Consider the following 25401-nt stretch of genomic DNA (forward strand, 5'->3'; position numbering starts at 1 on the left):
CCACCATGGCCTATGGCAGCCTGTCCGATCTCAACGCCCACCATGGCCTATGGCAGCCTGTCCGATCTCAACGCCCACCATGGCCTATGGCAGCCTGTCCGATCTCAACGCCCACCATGGCCTATGGCAGCCTGTCCGATCTCAACGCCCACCATGGCCTATGGCAGCCTGTCCGATCTCAACGCCCACCATGGCCTATGGCAGCCTGTCCGATCTCAACGCCCACCATGGCCTATGGCAGCCTGTCCGATCTCAACGCCCACCATGGCCTATGGCAGCCTGTCCGATCTCAACGCCCACCATGGCCTATGGCAGCCTGTCCGATCTCAACGCCCACCATGGCCTATGGCAGCCTGTCCGATCTCAACGCCCACCATGGCCTATGGCAGCCTGTCCGATCTCAACGCCCACCATGGCCTATGGCAGCCTGTCCGATCTCAACGCCCACCATGGCCTATGGCAGCCTGTCCGATCTCAACGCCCACCATGGCCTATGGCAGCCTGTCCGATCTCAACGCCCACCATGGCCTATGGCAGCCTGTCCGATCTCAACGCCCACCATGGCCTATGGCAGCCTGTCCGATCTCAACGCCCACCATGGCCTATGGCAGCCTGTCCGATCTCAACGCCCACCATGGCCTATGGCAGCCTGTCCGATCTCAACGCCCACCATGGCCTATGGCAGCCTGTCCGATCTCAACGCCCACCATGGCCTATGGCAGCCTGTCCGATCTCAACGCCCACCATGGCCTATGGCAGCCTGTCCGATCTCAACGCCCACCATGGCCTATGCCAGCCTGTCCGATCTCAACGCCCACCATGGCCTATGCCAGCCTGTCCGATCTCAACGCCCACCATTGTCTTGGTGCTCCTTCTGTTCCAGCCTCATGACCTTCTTGCTGTTCTTAATTTGTTTCCAACTCAGGGCCTTTCTTTTTGCCCTTTACTTGCTGTTCCCTCTAGCCTGGAACCACACTTTCCTGAGCTCTCCCCTGGGCTGTGCCCTCCCTTCATTTAGGACTCTTTTCAGGTCATCTCATCAGAGAGGCGTTGCCTGACCAGCTCATCTGGAAGAACCCTTCTCCCCTCACTCTGCATCCTCCTCTTATGCTTTAGTTGTCTTCATAGCACTTACCTTTACCTGAAGTTATATTCTGTGCTTGTTTGCTCTTAAGTGCTGTGAGGTCAGGCTTCATCTATCTGTCTTGTTCACTGAAAGTTTCCCAGTGCATTAGCAGTACTTGGCACCATGGTAGGGACTCAATCAGTATTTGTTCAGTGAATGAATGATTGTCCAAATGTATCATGAAAATACGTACCTTATTAGGCTAGTTGTGCTTTACTTTATAAAAGTTTGGAGGTCTGGAATTTGTTTTTTCCCACTCCAAGTCAGTGAAGGTATAGTGTTTATATTTGTGTTACTTGGTGTTAGAGATGTGGAGTGCTAATCACTCATTGCTTCCCCCCCTCCTCTCCTCGATTCCAGTTGAATATAAACACACAATGAACATTGGGTAGAGATTGGTATATGCTTTATTAAACTGAGCAAGTACTCAGTACCCTACAATGCAGAGGTTTTGAGAAGCTAGATTCGAAGCAACTTGGATTCAAGAATGCCCAGTGGAGTACTTGCTCCTTTGGCAGTTACCCTCTTCCCTTGATTGAGAGTTGAGTAAATCTGACCGGGAGGGTTTATGGCAAGAAACAAAAAACAGAGAGCTCACCGTCATTCTCAGCAAGACATGAGCAGGCCATGAAAAGACAAAATTGAACTTGTTTTATTCATCCACTAGTTAAAAATGTGAATTGTGGCCCAGGGGATGTCAGATTCCACTGGTTAGATTAGCAGATTCTCCGCATATGGAAATGATTCCGTAGGCAGGTGGAGAGAGAAATTGAAAGGATTTATCCAGCTCCACCCCTCCCACTTGGGGAACCAAGCAGCCCTGCCGTCTTGGGTGGAAAGAAAGGGGATGGTTTGCAATTATAGTTATCCCCTGAACAATTGCATTTGTGACACATATATTGAAATACACCTACAAATAAATAATCTTGACCAGAAAAGAGCTATCAACACAGGATGTTTCTGAGAGTTGATTGCAATTGTGAGTCATCTAGACATCTGCCAAATTAAAGTAGGCTCTGTTTGTACATATGTTTAAAGGGAAGAACGGATGTTAATCTTCAGCATCTATTCAACACCTGTTAATAAGAAAGGTAATACTTATGAAAAAATATCATGTTATTTTTAGTATGGATAATCTATTTAGTATGGTTAATATTAACTTCAAGTATAAATTCAGGAGCTTTTATGTTTCAGGTTCGTGGGAGTAAGGGAGAAGTTCTGTACATATTGGATGCTACCAACCCACGGCACTCCAACTGGCTTCGCTTTGTTCATGAGGCACCATCTCAGGAGCAGAAGAACTTGGCTGCCATTCAAGTGAGCTTATTTGCTTCTTATTTGTACTCTGTACTGCGAGGGGAGTGAACTAATTTATAACTGTACTCCCTGTTTTAAATTTATTTCCCAATGACCTGCTTCAAATAACAGTAACTAACTCATAAAAGCAGAGAAATCTCATCTAGGCAGCATGTGCAGGAAAGGGCAAGCCTAGCTGTAAATTGACACCAGATCACTCACTTTATGAGAATCCTTGAGGGAATGAATTACATGGGCTGATATTGTCCTTGGCGGATTCTGCTTTCAAGTACTTTTAATTCACTCAGTGAATGTTTATTGATAGTTTTTCTGTTTGATGGTTTATTTGGCTCATAGCACCATATTCTGTGTTATTGTTTGGGAAAGGCTTCATGGAGAAAGTTTATTTGGGTATATCCCTATGACTGTACTCTGAGCTTCTTGAGGGTATTGTATTACTCAGGGTTTTCAGAGAAACAGAACCAATAGGATCTATGTATCTATATCTGTATATCTATATCTATGATGTGTAGCTGTGTATCTTTCAGTCCGTCCATCCATCCATCCAGAGACAGAAAGAAAGAGACTGAGAAAGAGGCTCATTGTAAGGAATTGGAGGCTGGCAAGTCCAAAATCTGCAGAGCCGATGTCCCACTTTGAGTCCAGAGGCAACAGGCTGCTGTAGAACAAGGAACAGCTGATGGATGGTCTAGTTCAAGTCTGATGACTGGAAGGCTGCTGTAGAATCAGCAAGAGGTAGTGTCCCACTTGAAAGGCTGTCAGGCCTGAAGCGTGGATATTCCAGTTTAAAGACCATCTGGCAAAAGGATTCTCTTTTACTTGGGGGAAGGAGACCCTTTTGTTCTTGTCAGGACTTCAGCTGATTGGCCGAGACCCACCTACATTGTGGAGGGCATTCTCCTTTACTCAAATTCATGCATTAAAACGTTAATCTCATTCAAAAGCACCCTCACAGAAAAACCCAGAGTAGTGTTTGAAAGACTGTCTGGGTACCCTGTGGCCCAGTCAAGCTGGCACATAAAATTAACTCTGCCAGGTGGGATCAATGTTTTCCTGAATTCTGTATCCCTGTATCTTAGTATAGTGCTATACACAACACCAGTCTCTAATACAAACTGTGAGTTGAACTTCGGTGATCCCTCAGTGGAAATTAAGGGAAGAAGAGAAAAGGTCAAGGCAGGGCGTTTTTAGAGAGGCTCTGTAATTAAAACTCATTGGACAGATCATTAAGAGGATAAAGAAGCATTACATTCTGTTGGGGAATTAACTTATCACATGTGAAAACTCAGCTCCTGAATCCTCAACTGCAGAAGAGGAAGCAAAGCTGTGGTTGGCAGAAGCAAGAGGGAAGGGAAAAGAATAAGGGAACTAACAGTTCTTTGAGTATTTACCCATGTGCACTATTCTAGAAGCTTCATATATATTATGTCATTTATTCAAAACTCTGAGAGCTTATGCTGATTTCACTCAATTCCAAGTCTAAAACCAACAGGAGCAAGAGGGAAAAATGCACAGAATTAGGTTTTAAAGTAACCAGAAAACACAGTCATTTAGAATATTTCATTTCCTGATGTTATTAGCTCACCAGATTTCTTCAGTAAAAAGAAGTAGTGGATCACCAGTGTGATTACTGTTTCTTTTGGTATGGATAAATGAGTGATGACTTACCAAAGGGCCACGTGGGGGATGCAAAATAGGATCTTTTGGCAGCTAGCTGTATTCAAGCCACTTTTTAGATTGTTCATGACATGTGTTGATCCAGTCACACGTTGAAGTTGATCTCTTTTTTTAATTTGTAGACATTATTTTTTTTCAAGTATTTTATATTTTTTTATGGTTTTCTGAGGCATGCTTATCTCACAGGATCTTCAGTTATATCCTAATTTTAATTTACAGACTCAGTTTAAGTGTTCCTTTGTAAATGTTAACAATATCAAAATTGCCTGTAGAACCATGAAACCTAATTTAGGCAAACCCATTGTTTTGTAGGTTCTTCATTATTGTGTTTTAGAGAATATTATTCTGTTTAAACTAGATTCTTTTCTTCTTATGCTTAAATAATGATTTTAAGCTGTTCTCAAATTCCTTTTTGGGCATTTCTTCCTATTGGCTGTTATTTCTGTAGCATCAGTAGCTCTCTCCATTTGCCCAAACTTTCAAGGTGTAATACGCTCAGCTTTGAGTTTTGCCCCAGAATCTCTCAGGTTTATCCTTGTTGAAGAATGCCCTTCAACTGTACATTTTGCTTATACTGGGTTCTTTAGTTAACGGATTACTGTCAGTAAGTGTTTGTCTCCATCTTTCGCTACCCAGATTTGCTACTCTATGCCCTGTTTATTTCATCATATTGTAGCCACCTACACTTCTCTCCTTTTTGGTAACCAGGATTTCTAAGACTTACACAGTTTTCATGTTAATTCGGTGTATTCAGTGCAGTACTTTTCTTCCTCTATTTCAACTGTGTTTCTTTCCTTGAAAGCAAATAGGAATCTACAAAAGATGACTGTTGCAACTTTGGTACTCCAAGATGTTATTGTTTGACTTGCTAATAGGGGGTGAAGTGGGAGTGGGATTAGAGTAGGACTCATAAACTAGCTGGAGGCTATGTGAAGTTTCACACTTTAATTTAATTAGAATCTATGACTGTTCAGAGGCCACTGTGAGAGTCTTTGGGTGCAGAAGTGATGACAGTGCCTTTAATTCCTTTTAACGTGGTTTTGGCCTTTCCTAAGGGGGGGTTGAGTGCGGTGCTACCATGTTTCTTGCCATGGAGCACAGTATGGATCTTTGCTAGCTCCCTTGAGGTAACGTCTTTCTTACTTGAACAGTAGCTGGAGAAGTGGATTGCTCAGGGTGCAAAATCACATCTGAGCTAGAGGCAGAGAGCTTAATATTTGGGTCACATGGCTGACAGTGATATCATCCTTCTGATTAGTTGGGATTATCTCCTGAGGACTGCGTTCCAGAAACACTGAATTGATAAGAGAAGATCATAATGTTTCCTGCAAAGCATTATGAATCACTTGCATTCCAAGTTGCATCTGAAATTCAGGGTATTCAGGAAATTTTTTATTTGAGCTGTGTGTCCCAGGAGTGAAGTAAATGAGAAACATTTGTGGCTCTGTGGCTTGCTTGGTGGAAAACGTCAATACTTGGTCCAGTTTTTTTGGACAAGGGATTAAGAATTCGAGGTCTGTTTTGGCAGAGGATGGGAACTCTTTTTTGGAGACTCAGTTATACTTCTAGTTTTGCAGTTTATTTGATTTTGGAAGACTTGCTTTGGAAATGATGATTTAAATATCTGAATTACTGAAGAAGGGTCTCATAGGCTAACAATTCCTCCCACATGCGCACATTTCAGAATAATCAGTTGAAGTGGATGTTCAGACCCATGAAAACTATTTCCAACTAAACCAGAAAATTCTAAACATGAAAGATTTGGCTTAAAATGAACCAAGAGAATTCTTAAGCTCCGTAAGAAACGGGTGATTCTTATTAAATGCTAATTTTATTATACTAAAGGAAAAAAATATGTAATATTTGAAAAGTAATTGAACTACTTAGTGTTTTACAGGCTTTTGAAAATTTCTGATCTTTTGGTAGAAAACTATTTGTTTAAATACAGAATTATGACATTTAAAGTTGGAACTTGGAATTCTTTAGTCATTTCAGAGCTAGAGTATTGTATCTCATGTTCTTAAGACATGTGTCCAGACATACCTTTCCTGGGACTTTTCACAGTATATTATCTTATCAACGTAATGAAAGATGGCTTGTTGTTCTAAAAAAAAAAAAAAAAGGAGCATATGGAAGAATATTTGGGTCTTGGTCCACTACTCCGTGAGGGGTGCCAGGGGATGGGGTGGTCTAAGTCTAGAGGGCACTGGGCTTTGAGCTGAGCTTGTGGTATCAAAACAGCTCCACCCCGATTCCGATGTCAGTTTGGTTTCCCCATTACCAGGAAAGCTATTTTATTACATATTATTTGCTCTCCTACCTGTGCCTTGTGAGAGGATGGACAGTCTTAGACAGTTTATCCCAGAGTCTTTCCTGGTGACACATGGCATTTCAGTATGAAGAAGTGGGAGATCAAATGTGGCTCTCCAAGGAGAGCAGCAACTTGCGTGTTTTTAGAGCCCAAATAGTACTTTCTCCATTGTCATCAAGCCACCAAGGTCAACAGGCTTATCAAATAGTGTTGATGCAGAATGGTACCAGCCAAGCAGCCAACCAAAAGAAATATCAGAAGGATTTATCACTTATACCCAAAATTATACATAGTTTCCTCTAATTCTGTTTCTTCCCTATTTCTATTTTTTTCCTATCAGATTTATACAAATGGTATTTCTACAATATTTTCTAGACTCTGTATGTTACAGAATTGTAAGGTGCAGCTCTCTGGCAATTTTCTTCAATAAAATATCAGTTAAATAACTTGCAGGTCTGTCTTTTAATGGGTTATCTTCCAGTAAGGTACATATTTGTCTTTCACTAGGGTAAAAATTTAAACTAAATTAAAATCACAAGTAATTGGTCCTATGAGGTCTTAAATACCAACCCTACTGTTGCCGTATGTTCCTACAGGGAGTGGGGGAATTTTATTACTTATCAGTTTATTATTTTCAATGAGGTTGTAGTTTATTGGTAGGAAAAATGAATATGTATAGAGAGATCTTTAAGATACATAGTGATACCTTGAAGGATGAGTTAATCCTTAATAATGATGATGTTGGCAGCTAACCCTTTCTGCATGCTTACTATACGCCAGTAAATGGTGATATGTATTAAAACCTTAATACTTACTGTGACACTATAATTATCATTTCCCTTTGTCACATGAGGATACTAGCACACAGAGAATCTAAGTGACTTGTCTGAGCCACACAGCCTGGGGGTAGCTGGATAGGATTTGAACCCTGGTGAATTATCTCCCCTGTCTACTCTCTGAACCTCTGTGCTCTAATACCTTAGAGTTGAGATAAATTATAAAGGAGTAAAGTCAGATTTAAAAACCTTCCAGGGGGAGGGATAAATTGGGAGATTGCGATTGACGTGTACACACTGCTATATATAAAATAGTTAACTAATAAGGCCCGACTGCGTAGCACAGGGAACGCTACTCAATACTCTGCAATGACCTATATGGGAAAAGAATCTAAAAAAGAGTAGGTATATGTATATGTATAACTGATTCACTTTGCTGTACACCTGAAACTATAACACAACATTGTAAATCAACTAACTATACTCCAATAACAATTAAAAAAAAAAAAACTTCCATATGTCTGAACTTGCTATTTACATATTTTGAAACTGCTGAAAATTTGCAAAACAATTTAATTTTTAAAAATATATTTTAAAGTTATTTACATCACATACTCTTTGATCTTTTTTAAGTTCCCCAACTACCCATAATTCATTACAAAGCGTTGCACTTTCTTCTTTTCATATAAAGGTGATGTCTAGGCAATATCTGTCCTGGCCTCTTTTTCCCTTTGGTTCCTTACTTTTTGTCTTAGCTGCTAGCTAATGTGTTAAAAATGAGATAAAGTTAACATTTAGATCTCTTGAAATTAAAAAAAGTAAAATTTCAGAATCAGAGCATGTCAGGTTAGGTATAGGGGAAATTTTCGAGTAGGTAGGATTTTCTTTGTCTGTCAATCCAGAAACCATACAGGTAGTTTTCTCAACTACCTCCATTGAAGACCATCCTGCTTCCCAGTGTCCTTGTGTCACCCAGCAATAGAGTAGGATGTGTTGTTGCCTTTTGACTCATCCAAGGGTTCTATGAATCACTTTAGAGCTTTATTGGAGCTTGACTTTTGAGCTATTTTTTTTTGCATTGACAAACATTTATTTCATTTCTTATTTTAAAAATTTTTATTGGAGTATAGTTGATTTACAATGTTGTGTTAGTTTTCATATGTACAGCAAAGTGAATCAGTTAGACATCCACTCTTTTTTTTTTTTTAGATTCTTTTCCTATATAGGCCATTACAGAGTATTGAGTGGAATTCCCTGTGCTCTACAGCAGGTTCTTATTAGTTATCTATTTTATATATAGTAATGTGTCTATGTCAGTCCCAATCTCCCAATTTATCCTCCCCCACCCCGCCCGCTACCCCTGGTAACCGTAAGTTTGTCTTCTACATCCATGCCTCTACTTCTGTTTTGTAAATAAGTTCATTTGTACCCTTTTTTCCTTAAGATTCCACATATAAGTGATATCATATAATATTTTTCAGAACGATTTTTATCTAGCCTATATTATCTCTATGTATTTGTGGTTACATTAGTTACATATTTGCTGTGTAACAAATTTCACCCACATTTTAACAGCTTAAAACAACAAACATTTATTATTCATACCTTTGCTGAGGGTCAGGAATTCAGGAGCAACTTAGCTGGGTGGTTCTGGAGTTCTGGCTCCAGGACTGTCACGAGGTTGCAGTCAGGTAGTCAGCTGGGGCTGTTTGGTCTCGGAAGACTTGATTAGATTCCACTTCCAAGTTCGCTCACATAGCTATCAGCAGGAGGCTTCAGTTCTTCACGGTGTAAACCTTCCCTAGGACTCCTCACGACAGAGAGAAACAGCTTGCTTCTCTGAGAGTGATGTGAGAGAGAGAAAGCAGCAGTCTTTTATAACCTACTTTTGGAAATGACCTACCATACCATCATTTCTGTACGATGCTGTTAGTCACACAGACGCAGACCAGCATGGCACAGTGCAGGAGGAGACTCCACGGGAGTGTGGATACCAGGAGGTGGGTTGTCACTGGAGGCCGTCTTCGAGGCTGGCTACAGCAATGATCAGTGTGGGGGATGTGCTTTATAGAAGGAAGGGGTAAGGTTAGAATCAATGACAAAATGAGGCCTTGATATAGAATCAGAAGGAATGCAGAACCCAGCCCAGTTCGGATACTGTTAAGGAAGGCCATTTTAAGCAGTAGTTTCCTGACCCTTAACCTCACTGGCTGAGCAATTTATTTAACTCATTCAGTCAACCGATAGCTCCCAAGCGTCTGCTGTGTGCCAGGGCCTGTGCTCAACATTGGAGATATTATAGTTAAAAAGATGATCTAGTTCCTGTTTTCATAGCAGTAAAAATAATCTTTAAAACTCTGTTCCTCTTTGTGAATTAGTGGTAATAATACCTACCTCACTGGATTTTTGTGAGGATTATATTAAATGAGATAACATATGCAAAACCCCTGACCCCTGTATGTGCCAATATATGTTAGCAAGTATTTGCATTATCACTACCCCTGCCATGTCCATAGTTGTTGTCTTTATAGTTTTGTCTCTATGTAAAACAGAACGAAATCTGTTTTATTTCCTCTAAATTCCTCTCAAGGTAGCTAATATAATTCTAAGCATGTAGAAGACTTCTCAGTAAACATTCACCACTGACAGGACAACCTGCTGGATGGAATGATGGAACCATAAGGGGCCCGCCCCTGACTGTGGCTGCAGACGCCTGGATCCCGGCTCCTGGGCACCTCGGTTGTTGGATGCACAGGGACACACGTGATTGCTAAGGGCACTTGACCACTGTTTACCGTGACTTTGCTGGCTGTGGCTGTGTGGCCTGTCTTCCCTCTGGAAAGATAATTAGGACTTTATAGATGCAAGAAATGTCCTGACGTAGAAGATGTCTTGTGCTGTGCAGAGACCTTTACTAGATACAGTGGTTTGGCAACCTTAGAGATAGGTTTGGGATCATTATGATGTTTGTGCTAAGCCACTTTTCAGCTTTCTTAAAGAAGCAGGTTTTGTGCAGGTTGGTTGTTTCCTAAAGAACATGTCTACATTCTGCCTGCTCTCAGCTGTCTTTCAGTGAATGCTGGATACTAGTGGGGAGCATCCCTAGAAATCACTTAAAAGGCTCATAATTTTGTAACCCAGCAAAGCATTAACCAAAAGGAAGCCAGAGGGCTGAAGAGTGTGTGTTTCCTAATTGATTTGGGGCCTTTGGTAACAGGGTGTTAGAGATAGTGAATGTATGAAATAGAATTGAAAATAGAAATTCTGTGAAATGATTCTTTGTGGAGGAAAAGGTGCTGAGTCTTTTAATATTTAATCTAAATTTATTATTATTATTCATTTAGAATTAAATTCTATTTAATATTGGATTTAAAACTTAAAATTTAAAACTTAAAAAATATTTAATTAAAAATATTCCCCACACCACCAGAGCAGAAACCCAAACCACGTAATGTATCGATGGTCTCACTTAGAGAAATGATTTATTTACCTATGAATTTCTGTCACTAGTCGGAGTTCCTCAAGAACAGTCTGTGTCAGTTTCGTTTGTTTTCACACTGCCCACCCTGCATGGATGCGTCTAGTGGGGCCCAGTGGGTGCTTGCTCACGTGACTCCTCTGCTGACTTTTTCCGGAACTGGTACACCTAGTTGCGTGCGCCTTGGCAACTTGGAAAACCCTTATGTCTATTTCCTTTGAAATGACCGAGAGCAAATGCTTCCACTTGAACTCTGGCCTGCAGTTTGCGTGCCTGTGAGTATTTGGTCTGGCAGGGACACTTTCACTCTGTCCCTGCTGAGTATGTATGGTACATGTGTACACATCTCAGTCTACAGTGTAGGCATTTTTATCTCTTAGCCAGATGACTGTGTGGCCAATAGCACCTCATCATTATGTCAAGTCCTTTTACAGACATAACCACAGACAATCCGAGTCTTAAATTCAGATACTCTGTTGAGTAACAGCTAGACAGTCCAGTCTGGACTAACTCAGAAACCTGGGATATAGAGGAATGAAATAGCAAAGGTTAATGGGACAGGAGGTCTTTGCTGTGAAGTGGTAGGGTTCTTTGAAATCACACTTAACAAATGTAATAATGAAAGATTGGTATTTGAGAATTAATCAACATTGCATTAAATACACTGGAACCAGCCTATGCCATTACAAAGTTTAAGAAGAGGTATGGTAGAAATTAAAAAGAAGAAAGTTTAAAATCTTTTAGTTGCTAAAAAATATAGTGAAAAGAAGAGACAGTTGTTATTGATGCAGTGAAGCAAACAACATGAATACCCCATTTATCAGAGGAAGAAATTAAACTAATAAATATATATATTATATATATATTGCTTATATATTATATATGAAATTTATTTTTAAGTGTTAAAATCTAGACACCTAAAATTAAGTATACATACTACTTGTTGCCAGGCAAGATTTTTTTGTGTGTGAACATAAAGAAGGAAATGATTTGTTTTTGTTTTTCAAAATTGGAGATACATTTTATGATGTGTTTTAGATTTCGTTTTTAATGATTGGTATTAAAATAGGTAATAAACTGCAAAGTGCAATCAATGTAATGCATATAACAGAAAACACTAGAATTAGCCACATTTATTTATTTATCAGTGACAGTTGGGTTTTCTATGGAAATTTCTATTTAGAGAAAACGACTCTATCCATTTCATGAACAGATTCTCATAAAAGGTTCAGCCACTACTAGGCAATAAAAAGTAAAACGTGAAGTGCCACATTCCATCATTGAACTGATAAAATATTCAGAAGAAGGTGTACAATTTCTCTTACAATTTATGTATCTTTCAATTGACGTAAGCTGCACAATTCGGCTAAGTATGTTAAATTCAAGATTTTGGGGAAACTGGCTCACAAGGCCTTAGGAGCAATGTTACCTTAGAACCGAATCTAATCATCCATAGCTGTGTCTTAGTCCTCTTTGGAAATCTCACATGATTCAGAAAAGACAGGTTGGGGAAAGGAGAAAGGACGACTGCTTACTGGGTTGTAGGCCGCTGTCTGTGGTGCGTCATTGCGTCAAGAAGGAACAGAGTCCAGTGGAAGAGGAGTTCTGAGCTTGAGTATGGCCTTTCCTTTCACTTGGAACTTTGTTTAACAGGAGTCTAGAAAGTAATTAAATGTATCATTATCATGACTGATTTATGTCAAAACTATACACACTTTTTATTACAGGGTCATCCTTCAGTATCCGTGGGAGATTGGTTCCAGGACCCCTATATATACTGAAATCTGTGGGTGCTCAAATCCCTTATGTATAAAATGGTGTAGTATAGTCAGCTCTGTGTATCCTCAGATGCAGAACCCATGGATGTGGGATACGGAGGGCCTACTGTACTTAATTAAATGGGTAATCAACTGACTCATGTGTCTGTGATTTCTTAAGTTGGTATTTAATGAACATTTTTATTAAATTCACCTCAGTGCACAGAGATTAAAGCAGCATTTTCTGATTTCTTTTCCTGTGGTTAAGTAAGTCCTTTGCGATATAGTTGTGTACACTTTATGGTGGTTTACACATCTGTCTGTTCTATTAGTTTTTCAGACAGGAGACAGGAACAAAAAGGCACATGGTCATTCTTGCTGAGAATTTACCCTACTTTTCTTCAAGCAATAGCATGTAAAGCCAGCTAGGCTTTTGAGAGCTTTCCCTATGTGACTTAATTCTGTGCCCACTTCTAGACTTTGGAATGTAGTGTGCTTATATGTAGCTTTTATTTTTCTACTTTTCCAGATTTAAAATGCTTATTATCAAGCATTTATATGCTTCTATTAAACTTCTATAACTATATACTGCTTTGTTTCAATTCAGTAGGACCAATATCATGTTGTACCTAAGGGAGATTCATAATAATCCCTTGAAATACTTTGCACCTTGCTGTCAGGTAACACATATGTTAATACTCTCTTGACATCATCTAAAACCCATAGGAAACCCCACGATATTTTTACCTCTAGAAAGTCAATCAGTAAGTGAAAACAAAACAAATGAAAACAGATTATCCATGCTTGTGAAATGAGATTTCAAACTGTGCGACTTTGGCCCATTATAAAAATTTGTAGAATTTTTGCATCAGCATTATTTCATTTAATTCCAACAGTTCCCCCCAAAAGTAGTAGCGTTATACCCATTCTGCAGATGAAAAAGCTGAGCTCAAGTTTATAAAGCCTAGAAGTGGCAGAGCAGAGCTTTCTGACCCAGTTAGTCGGACATGCCGTTTTGGTATCCAGGTTCTCCCAGAGAGAGAGGGATGCTGAGCCCAGTTTTTATCTAGAAGACTCAGAGGAATACATGTACATTTTAAAGCAGTGATGAATATATACTTCAAATAGTATTTCTTTTTGTTCACCGTGCTGTACATTATATCCCTAAGACTTATTTCATAACTGGAAGTTCATACCTTTTGACCACCTTTACCCATTTAGTCATTAAATACATTTTCAATAAATGAAATTGCAGAGATGTTTACAATTGACCTATTGCCAAAATTAGTGAAATATGTAACTGTGAGACTTACAGGAGAAATCACAGGCAAAAGTTATTTGGGATTGAGTACACTTGATTTGGGGGTTCAGTAGTCAGGAGTATGCTTCTATAAAAGAATATAAGTAGCCTGTTTTAATGTGTGTAAATACTTGAAAATTAACAAGATGTTCTAAGAAGAGGCATTTTTCATTTATTTTGGTGAATGTTAAGAAAAGTGATATAAATAAGACTTACAGATTCCGCAACTTCTGACATCAAACATGCACACCTACTTACAGCCGCACCTCTTCTCTCTCCTTTCTCCCACACAGAGAAGGGTCCCTCCTCTTTCCTAAGAGCAGGCCTCCCACCCGTGCATCTCCTCCTGGTGAGCACTTACAATGTAGGTTATCCCTTTTCTCCATTCGATATTTACCCTCTCACACTCAACAGCATTCTTTTCATTGGTTTTAAACATCAGGTTTCTCTTTCTTTTCAAAGTCTTTCCCTCTTGATTCCATATTCCCTTCCAGCAGGGACCCTTTCTCCTTCCCTGAATTGTGCATATGCCCGGTCTCCAGTTTTCTCACCACCAGTACCCTCAGCCCACACTGACCAGGCTTCTTCCTCTCTCAGCCTTCCAGTGGTTCTCTCTCAGGTCACCACTGCTCTCCAGGTCACTAAGCCACTTAAGGCTTTTCTTTGCTAGATCTTTGCAGCAGCATTAGGTGTTGCTGACAAGTGCCTCCATCCTGAAACATCTCTTCCTTTGGCTTCTTCGAATCCACCTACCATCCTAGCCAGCCTTTTTCTTTCTTTGTTTCTTTTTTTTTCTTTTTGCACCTTATACTTTTTGCCAGCTCTTAAATGTCTCAGTCCCTTCCATTGCTTCGCACGTGCATTTTCCCTTTGCTGGGTTCTTCCTATTTGTGTCCTTGGAATCCAAGCTAAGTTATCACATTACCAGGAAGCCGTCCCTTAACCCTGGAGGAGGTGAGTTCTCTCCGCTACATGCTCCAGTAGCACCGTGTCCCTCTCTGCTCTCACACTTATCAAGTCATTTTCCATTTCTCTGGTGGTTGATTCATGGCAGACTCCACTCCCAGTCTGTAAGCTCTTTGAAGGTAGGCACTGTATCTGTTTTATTTCACTACATTATACTTAGTCCTTGCATAGTTCTTGGTACGTAAAGTGCTCAAAAAATTCCTTTTTCAAATGAATTACTTATCTCTATCAGAAGTTTCATTTTAGTTAAAATAAAAACTCATATCTAGGTTAATATGTTTTCTTTCACCAGAAGGTATTTCAAATGTACTTTAGTTTTTCATATAGATTCTATTGTAACAGTATAACAAACATCTTAAATTTGATTTTATTAGCTAGGGTTCTCCAGGGAAACAATGAATAGTATGTATGTGTGTGTATGTGTGTATATATATAAAGAGATTCCTTATAAGGAACTGGCTTACGTGATTGTGGAGGCTGACAAGTCCCAAGAGCTGCAGGATGAGTCAGCAAGCTGGAGACCAGGGGAAGCTGATGCTCTAGTTCCAGTCTAAGTCTGAAGGTCTGAGAACCAGGATAATCAGTGGTGTAGTTCAAGTCTGAAGGCCCTTAGGCTTGAGACACAGGAAGAGCCGATGTTTCAGCTTGAGTCCAAAGTCAGGAAAAAGGCAATATCCCACTTTGAAGGCAGTCAGGCAGAAGGAAATCGCTCTTACTCCCTGACAGGTCAGCCTTTATTCTGTTCAAGCCTTCAACTGATTAGATGAGGCCCACCCACGCTGTGCAGGGCAGTCTGCTTTACTCAGTCTACTGATTCACATGTTAAGGTCATCCAACAACACTCACACTGACACACCCAGAATAATGTTTGACCACATATCTGGAAACCCTGTGGTCCAGCCAAGTTGACACATGAACTATACCATCACATTGATCAAATTAAGAAATATCTTACAATTTTCTACTTTCAGTCTTTTTTCTGTCACGTCAGCCTCTTGTGGTTGCCTTGTAATTTTCCTCAAATGCTGTAATACACAGGGCATGTTTAATCTATGCCTGACTTTTCAGTACTTCCATGTGTTGAAGCTGCTTTTTCTGTCTAGTGTTCTGCAACTTTCCTGTAATGCCCAATGTTCTAGCTAGGTTTGTTCTTTTCATAGCGCAAATATACCCTCTGTGATGCTGTGACTTTGCTGATGTCGTTCTCCCTACTTTAATAAACCCATTTTCTCATGATCTTATCTTGTGCAAAACCCATCCAGCTTGTGAATTTCAAACACTGTTGTGAAATTACCTCCCAAAATTCTACAGCTGCTACTCTCTGTGCAGCTGTCTTGACCCTTTTTGCGCTTTATTGTATTTTAACCATTTTGTTCTGTTTCCACTGAGAGCATTTAAAGTGCTTCAGGACAGGAACAAATACGGGTATTCTTGTGAATGTGAGTATTCTGCAGTATTGTGCACATCATGTGCTACAATAAATGTGTTGAATGAATATTCAGTTTCTTTAACAGGTTTTTGAATTAACTCTAGGTCTGTTGAGTGGGGTATGCTTGGCCTGACTCTGGTCTTCTTTCTAGGGAGCACATCTGCTTGTCTAATTTGTTCCCTTATTTCCAGTTGGTTGAAGTATCCCCAAGTGTTGGCTAACTTTTGAATGCTTAAGAATTTGTTAGGGTTGGGAAATGGATTCTAGAACCCTTTTTGTAGTGAGTTTCACTTCCCTGAATGACATTCTTGCTTTTACTGTCTTATTAATTCAAAAGGAAATTGCATTTGTTTCCCTCTTACTTAGTTGAATTCAGCAGATCCTTTGTTGACACCCTTCCATGAGCAAGGTGTTGCATCAGTATTGAGATTCATATAAAGAGGAATATACTAGAGTGCCTGCCCTCAGGGAGCTGGGAGTCTTTGGGGAAGGGAGGAGACAGGAGAAGGGAGTGTGCTTAGCTAACACTTATGCAGTTTAGAATGATGACTGTTTAATGAATGATAATTTATATATAATACAGGTAAATATACTCTTCCCCGTGTACTTTACAGCCCAGTTGGAGCTACAGCTAAATAAATACAGATCAAGGGTAAACACTTTGAGAGGGCCAGCCAGATGGTTAGGGAGGAACGTTTGGGGGACCTATAGCTCTGGCTTGCTTATATAATAATTTGGGTGAGACCCTGTTTTCTGATGTGATATGGACCAGTACTTGGTCAATTAATAGAAAACGAATTATCATAGAATTGATATTTCAACCATTGCATTTTAACTTGTTTTAGAAATATACATTTATTTGCCAGGATTTTGATCTGTGACCAAATTCTTTTTGATTCTGCCGTTTAGGTTCTCTCACTAGAGTTTGCTACCGTATTTTTTTTCATAACCACTCTGTATAGTATCCAGTTTTACTAAAAGACACAAAGGTAAGGCTTTAAAAAAGCTGTCAAATTACACAAAGCAAAGCAATTATAAAAGATGGGAGGAAATCATAAAAATAGAAGGATTCTACACTCAGGTTGCTTTGCAAGTCTTTCCAAAACCTTCAGTTGATCTTCTTAGAAACTATTGAATTTTTTCTACTCATATATTTTTGCTTTATGTAGTGTTTAGCTAAGTTACATAATTAGAGTAACTTGTACCAGTGGCATAAACCGGTGTGGGAACAAACACAGCTGACCCTTGGGACTCAAGCAAGCAAGTCAAGTGATGAGGACAGGAGTGTGCAGGCAAACCAGGGAGCAGGCTGCTGACTGAGAGGATGTGGCCTTGGCCATTATTCGGCAGATTTTAGGATATGCAGAGTGTCAGGTAAATCTGGGAATCAGTTAATTGAAGGTCAGTTAAAAGCATTTCCAGGGCTTCCCTGGTGGCGCAGTGGTTGAGAGTCCGCCTGCTGATGCAGGGGACACGGGTTCGTGCCGCGGAGCGGCTGGGCCCGTGAGCCATGGCTTCTGAGCCTGCGCGTCCGGAGCCTGTGCTCCACAACGGGAGAGGCCACAACAGTGGGAGGCCTGCGTACAGGAAAAAAAAAAGCATTTCCAATATAAAATAGAGCAAAAAAGGGAATGAAATGTTGCCATTTGCAGTAACATGGGTGGACTTGGATGGCATTATGCTAAGTGAAATAAGTCAGACAGAGAAAGACAAATACTGCAAGTTATCACTTATATGTGGAATCAAAAAAAATGCAACAAACTAGTGAATATAACCAAAAAGAAGCAGACTCAACAGATAAACCACAAACCTAGTGGTTACCAGTGGGGAGAGAAGGGGAGGGATGGGGGAGTAGGAAGTATAAACTATTGGGTGTAAGATCGGCTCCAGGATGTATTGTACAACATGGGAAATATAGCCAATATTTTATAATAACTGTAAATGGAAAGTAACCTTTAAACATTGTATATAAAAAATAGAGCAACTGTACTGTAGGAACACAATATGCCTTCTAATCCCTTGTATATAAAATAGCTACCCTATTCTCCATAGCATTATCTTATTCTAGAATTTTTTGGCCTGTCAATATTGATAACTTACCTTTAAATAAAGTAGCTGAGGTATAGTAGTTTTTTTTTTTCTGTGAAGAGCCAGTTTCTTAGGATCACATCACTTCAATATAGCAAATTTTTCTTTTTATTCTTCTTATTTTTTCTCTTGACTTTTTTCTCTATGATGTCAGATTTGTTTCTTATGATGCTTCAGACATTACTATCTTTGCTTGAACTCCTCCAAGAGAGATACGTGTATGTGTTAGTGATTTGTAATTGATAGTCTTTGCTTATAGATTTGATTTTTTGTTTCATATAGTATCCCGTTCCTAGGAATCATATTAAATTTTTTTCTTGCTATGTGGCTAATGATGAGTTGTGATTAGAAAAGAGACAATTTTATTTGCATTTGTCTTCATTTTTCTTATAGGAACTTTAATGCACTTTAAACATGAAATTAGCTTATCCTGCACTATTCACTGTTTTAAATACTGTTTTCCTTGATTGCGAGATGTTTTCTTCTTACTCTCAAAATAATTTTTAAAAATGTTATTTTGCTTAAATTATCGTATTGGTCAACTTTTGCCAAGAAGACTGCTCTAACAAACAACCTTAAACTCTTAGTGGTTTATAGCAATGCAGATATATTTCTTGTGAACACAAGTATGGGCTGCTGGAAGCTGCGATTCACAGCTCCATTCCACTTGGTGTCTGAAGGAACAGCCCTTATCAGGGACATGCATTTTCCTGACAGAGGGGAAAGAGCAGTGACCCAAACATGTGATGGCTCTGAAAGCTTTCCCTTGGACATGGTTCACTTTGCTTCTAATCACATTTCATGGGTCAGTGCAAGTCACCTGGTCAAACCTGATACAGCATGCCCCCCACCTGCAGCACTCTGAGCCACATGGCTGCTTAGCACTGTCCTCCTCCTGGGAGGGGAGTGGTGAATAAACTGGAATGCTATGATCTGTCATAGTTATGTCTCATTTTAAGGATTTTTGGTTTTATTGTTAGTTCAAAATTAATAGATACAGTCAGTGAACTTTGCTGCAGAAATGATTTTTTTTTCCTGATTTTTTTAGTTTTGTGTATGGAGCTCTATAGAAATGATGTTGAGACTGATTCAGGATTTTAGTCAGGAAAAGTTAAGTGACAGGATATTAAATATGGAATTTTTACTATTTCATTATATTTTCTTTTCTCCACCTTCGTCACTTGTCTCCTACTTCTATTGATTATTGAGTAGAAGTCCAAACTTCCCCCGCCCCACAATGGTATAGATTGTTTGAATTTGTAAGACGAAGAATTGTTTTGAAGATACTTCCTTTTGTGCTGATTACCCATTAGTCGTCTTAGCTAGATAATCTGGATTTTCGCAGCTTACTACCTTTTCAGTACAGTGAATTGGGCCTTTGCCAATTAAAAAATCGTGGTTTTTCTTACATAGTCCACATGTGGACAGCAGTCTGCCAACAAATAAACAAATACCAAGTTAAGTTACAGACAGATGCAGCTGAAATACCAAGTCACCCATGGCCTCTTCTGGAGTTATGTTTATTTGCTCACAGTGAGGATTAGCATTTCTTTGCAAAACAAGAGACAGTTACTTTTGCTGTTTAGAAATAGCAGAACTGAACCTCAAGTGTATGAGTTCAGGAAATCTATCCTAGGGAGGCGTGGTACTTCAGAAGGGACAATGGGCAAACTGTCAGAGAAAGTTGAGGTTTATACATAATGTCGGATGTCGAAGGGAGATAGGAAATTTAGTTACATCTCCTAGATATCCAGGAGTAAATGTTTTGAGATAGTGGTAGAATCAGAAAGGATTAGACTGGAAGGCATGTTTAGTTTATTTGGTCCTAACTGTGGTCACAGTACAGAAGCAGTCACATTGGCAAAATCTTACCAAGTGATGGCTTACGTTATCTGATGTAATTTCCAAGGAGGGGCCCTCTGACCTCACAAGGTTGTATATTCCAGCTTTTCCTTGACAGCCCAGTTAAATGGGTCTCTCCATTCCATTCCTTCCGGTAGAGTGAGGCCCGAGAGGAAAAGCCATGATCACATCAGCACGTAGGCGTACTTTTCCCTTCATATTCATTAACTCGGTTCTCATGAAGATGGGTTTATTTCACTTGTGCTTGAACCCAGCTCTGGAAGGAATGCGAGAATAAAGTTCACCTCAGTCATTTTCCAGAGGTGATAGGAGACCTGCCTAAGGGGAAAGAGCCCAAGAGTGAAAGCCAAAGCTGTCTTTTGACGGGGTATTATTTTTTTCTGCTTTATGGTTGAGGAAGTTGAGGCCCACGGGGATAAGGGAGCTGCCCGCATAGCCGGAGAACGGCAGAATAGTATCAGTTCCTAGATCCCACTATCCTCGGCCTCCTCCCTAGGCCTGGCTTCTTGCTCTGGAGCAGGGGCTGGGATTCCTTTGTCCACGGACTGATTCCTGTGGTGGAACTTCCCAGTCAGTGTGCTAAGGTACCCTGGTAAGCGAAGAATAGGTTCCTATTGTGGTGTGAGATATTGGTATTGATGATAGTATTTTTTTTTTTTTTTCTGGTACTCGGGCCTCTCACTGTGTGGCCTCTCCTGTTGAGGAGCGCAGGCTCCTGACGCGCAGGCCCAGTGGCCACGGCTCACGGGCCCAGCTGCTCCGTGGCATGTGGGATCTTCCCGGACCGGGACACGAACCCGCGCCCCCCGCATCGGCAGGCAGACTCTCAACCACTGCGCCACCAGGGAAGCCTTGATGATAGTATTTTTATTTACACTAAGTTAACACATTCAAAATTCATGACAGTTGAATACGTCTGTTCATATGGCTATTCTCCTATAATTTCTGAATTCAGAAATGATTCTTCCAGTGCATACAAACTTTGGTGGAGCCCCCTGCCTCAAGAGAATGCTCTGTAGTGGCCGTACCACATGGCACTACCTCTGACTTTCCTGTTGAATCATCCCAGTCAGATTATTGCTTTTTTCTGGATTTGTTTGTCTTCATTACATAAGTTTGTTTCGGAAACTCTGACACTCAGAATTCCCAGAGACGTTTTTGTGTGTGTAAATTTGCATGTAAATCTGAATTCCATAATACGTGACGTTATCAGAGTGATGACTAATAAAATCCAAGCCACCACTATTTTTTTCAGCTTTCCTAAGAAACATCAGAATTCTATGCTTTTGTTATCAGAATGCATTGGCTGTCCAGAGGAAGAGCTTTGCAAGTAGTTTATTATCTAAAATAATTATTTTTCCATTGGGGATTTTGAATGACTCTTACTTTGCAGACTTGTCGAAGAATAGAAATTAGCTTTAGGGAATTCCCTGGCGGTCCAGTGGTTGGGACTGTGCGCTTTCACTGCCGAGGGCCTGGGTTCGATCCCTGGTCTGGGAGCTAGGATCCCACAGGCTGAGCGGTATGGCCACAAAAGAAAAAAAAGAAAGAAAGAAAGAATAGTAATTAGCTTTAAAACGGCTGAATTGACTAATACTCTTAGGCCCCTGAGTGAAGGACCACATGAAAATACATTTATATATACAGAGAAAATACATGTTTAAAGCAAAAATGTGTAGTTGGTGTTTTAGTTTGAATCCTTAGGAAGAATTATAATTAAATGGAGTAACATCTGTGAACTCTTGAGGGAAAACTTCATCACCTTGTTCTCCTCCTTGACCCTTCTCCTCCTCTCACACTCCATATACAGTCTGTCAGGAAATGCTGTCAGCTTCTCTTCAGATCATACTCAGAATCTGATTACTTCTCACCATCGCCACTGTTTCCCTGCCATAATCCTCCCATGTCACCCCTGTCCGTGACCTAGACTACTGTAATAGCCTCCCACCAAAAGTAAATGAAGGCAGATATCACTGAACTTTTTACTAGTGCTTTTCTTCTGTAGACACAAGCATATTAGTGTTCTCTTTTACTATGCATATCTGTAACATAATTGAGCAACTCTTATGAGTATAGCTTATTCTGTGGGGATACATGGCAATTCTTGTTCACTTCCTTGAGGAAACCATCTTTGTTTGGGGAGACAAGAGGAACACATGAATGTCGTTGATCACATGAATTAAATGATGAAAACCACAGAAATAAATTACAGGTAAGTGTCCAGTTGAAGAACTCCTGGAACCTACATGAATTTAGTAGATTAGAAAAGGTTTCACGGAGGGTGGACGTGAGCTGTTGCTCAGACGCTGCTGAGAAGTCGTAGCCGGGAGGCCAGGTGGCATCTTTGCAGTTGTACTGAGGAGGAATGAGTTCAGTGTTTTCTGAGAGGAAGTGTACCAGTTGGACTAAAGAACAGAAGGCAGGTTAACTTGAAGGATAGTTGGGGATGAGAGGATGAAGTGTGGGTTTAGATTACCAATTGGTAAGCCATTGGAGCCATGTTTGGGACAGGACTGGTACCACATACTGAGAATCCTGAGCTGTTGGATACTGTGTGTGTGGGGGCGGGCAGCAAATATTACTGTTAGGAAATCTTTTTTTTTTTTTTGGCTGCACCACGTGCCCTGTGGGATCTTAGTTCCCCAACCAGGGATTGAACCCATGCCCCCTGCAGTGGAAGCACGGAGTTTTAACCACTGGACGCCAGAGAAGTCCCAGGAAATTTGTTTGTTTGTTTGTTTGTTTTGGTTGCGTTGGGTCTTCGTTGCTGCACACAGGTTTCTCTAGTTTCGGTGAGCGGGGACCACTCTTCGTTGCGGGCTTCTCATTGCGGTGGCCTCCCCCGCCGCGGAGCACAGACTCTAGGCACCACAGGCTTCAGTAGTTGTGGTGCACGGGCTCAGTTGCTCCGCAGCATGTGGGATCCTCCCAGACCAGGGCTCGAACCCGTGTCCCCTGCACTGGCAGGCAGATTCCCAACCACTGGGCCACCAGGGAAGTCCCAGGAAATCTTAAGGAGAGCTTAGAGTGTGCTTTGGAGAGCATGATGGGTGTAGCTAGAGTGACTCACTGTCCTGGCCTGCCCAGGACTCTCTCAGTTTCAGCACTGAAAACCGCATGTCATGGAAACCCCTCAGGGAAAGTAGATGGTTGGTCACTTAAGGTATAGTATAGATCAGACAAGCAGTTGGTACCTGAGGTCCAAACCAGAGTAAAACGTTAGCATGTTAGCAAGTGAACAAAGCATGACAATCAGAAATCCAGAGCAGTTCAGAGCTCTGGTAGGCAGGCCGTGGAGTTGAATTATATTTTGGCTGACAGCAGTTCAGCCAAATGAAATTGAGCATTGTCATAGCAACTTAGCTTATGTGACAGTCTAATTGAATCAAAATAAATATTTTAATCACTGACTTTCAAGTTTTGTTTAATAGTAATACTAATAATGATAGCAGTACTTATCATTAATGAAAACTTGTGCCAGGCACCTTGCTAGATTTTACAAATATTCTCACCTTTAATCCTCACAACCAGCCTATGAGATAGGCAGCATTATTTTCTCCATTTTATAGATGAGGAAACTGGTGGCTTGAGAGATGAAGCTGTTTGCTCAGTTCCACAGCTCATTAGTCATAGAAGGAGACTTGAACCCTGGCCATCCCAAAGCTCTTAGTTACTATTTAGTACCAGTTCCTGGTGTCACGGAACCTGGTTTGTTTATTATTTACTTTTTCCTTGTACTACAAAAGTAATACTTGTTAACTCTAGAAAAATTGAAACACGTGGGCTAGCAGGAGACTATGCAAAATACAATTTCCTCTGTTTAGAAACAAAGTCTGTTGACACCTTTGTTCGTATCTTTTTCTTTGGGGGGCACATTGATATATGTTTTTTTCTATACAAATGACATTTGATAAATCTTTTAAAGCCAATTGTTAGACATTTATTCTTTTTCAACTTATTTTGTTGGATGTTTAGGCTGTTGTAACTTTTTGATACTACAAACAGCTTATAGTAGACATAATTAGCTGAAGACGTTATACAAATAAAACAAAGCAAAATGAAACAAGACTGAAGAACACAAAAATTCATAATGATGGACAATAATGCAGGAGATGCATAGCAGTTGTAAAATCACTCTCTGTTGTATCTGGATCACCAATACAGTGGAAACCAGTGACTAAGGAATATTTGCTTCTGAACACACCATGATGTTGAACAGCTTTCTTTCAATTAAAGTTGAATTTTCAGCAAAGTCACCTAGAGCCCATGACAGGAACCATAAGCAGGACCCCAGCCCCCAGGCAAAGTCCCAGGAAGGCGCTTAATCCCTGAAATGTAAATGCAAGGAGTGACTCTGCTAGGAGGAACTGTGTTCAGGGGAATAAGCCACAAACCCAATGACCAGAGACCATAGCTGAAATAAAGAGAAGTAAATTTAAGGATCAGAATATTAAAACAGTTATCAAAGCTGGAGGTCATGGCCAGCCTAGTGACCACTGGGAGTTGATGCTCAGTCCTGTAGTGTTGGGTCAACGCTGTTTAAATCCTTCTTGGCAAAGGGCCGGAGATTGGGCCTGGGATGAACCTACAGGTGGGGAAAATCACCCCAGAGAGTTTGAGAGAGCTCCAGGGATTAGAAATCTGGTAGGTTCTAACAATCAGAGGTTTTGAAGAAGGAGAATAATATAATGAAAGGTTGTTGAGTGATTAAATCAGTAAGGAAACAATTTAACAGGATACTTCTTACAATAATTTTATTGTGGTGGCAAATGAAAAGGAAGAGGCTCTTGGTCTGGGTAGTGGTAGGAATTATATGTAGAGAGATATCTAGATATCTATCTGCATTAAATAAATAGATTGGAGCAGTACCTGTCATGACATTTCTCTTATCACATGTTTGGCACACAGATAGAACATGTACTTGATCCTTGGAGCTCGTAATGCAGCCATTACTTTTGTTAAATTGAAGTTTTAACTGGTATGTTAAAATTTTCTTTTATTACAGAACCCCTAAATAGGCATGTTGTGTCTTACGATTGCTGTTTAAGTTAATACTGTCATGTTTTACAATTAAAAATGATTATCTTCTCTTGGTGCTATGAAGGTCATTCATTATAAAATGGATGACTACTATGCTGGAAAGACATTTCAGTTAACTTTCTTGGATATTGATCAGATAACCACTAAGGTTTATGATTATTTTCTGAAATCTTCATTAGGTGAGCCCTTTGTTGCTTTGGTGACCCTTTTAGCAAGTAGTTTCCAAAACCTGGGAATTGCCGCTTCTGAGTTAATTGAAAAAGAAATCTTTCT

General features: G+C 40.3%; 1 protein-coding gene across 2 annotated transcripts in view; it reads left to right on the forward strand.

Annotated features, from left to right (window-relative positions):
* PRDM5 (PR/SET domain 5) overlaps positions 1-25401 on the forward strand; it is a 209615-nt gene that overhangs the window by 65887 nt on the left and 118327 nt on the right. For both annotated transcript variants that reach the window (XM_032633777.1, XM_032633779.1), the window contains exon 3: positions 2321-2443. In XM_032633777.1, coding sequence (XP_032489668.1) covers positions 2321-2443 — 123 coding nt within the window. The remainder of the gene's footprint in view (positions 1-2320; positions 2444-25401) is intronic.

This window comes from Phocoena sinus, chromosome 5 (genome assembly GCF_008692025.1).
Source record: "Phocoena sinus isolate mPhoSin1 chromosome 5, mPhoSin1.pri, whole genome shotgun sequence".
Lineage (NCBI taxonomy): Eukaryota > Metazoa > Chordata > Mammalia > Artiodactyla > Phocoenidae > Phocoena > Phocoena sinus.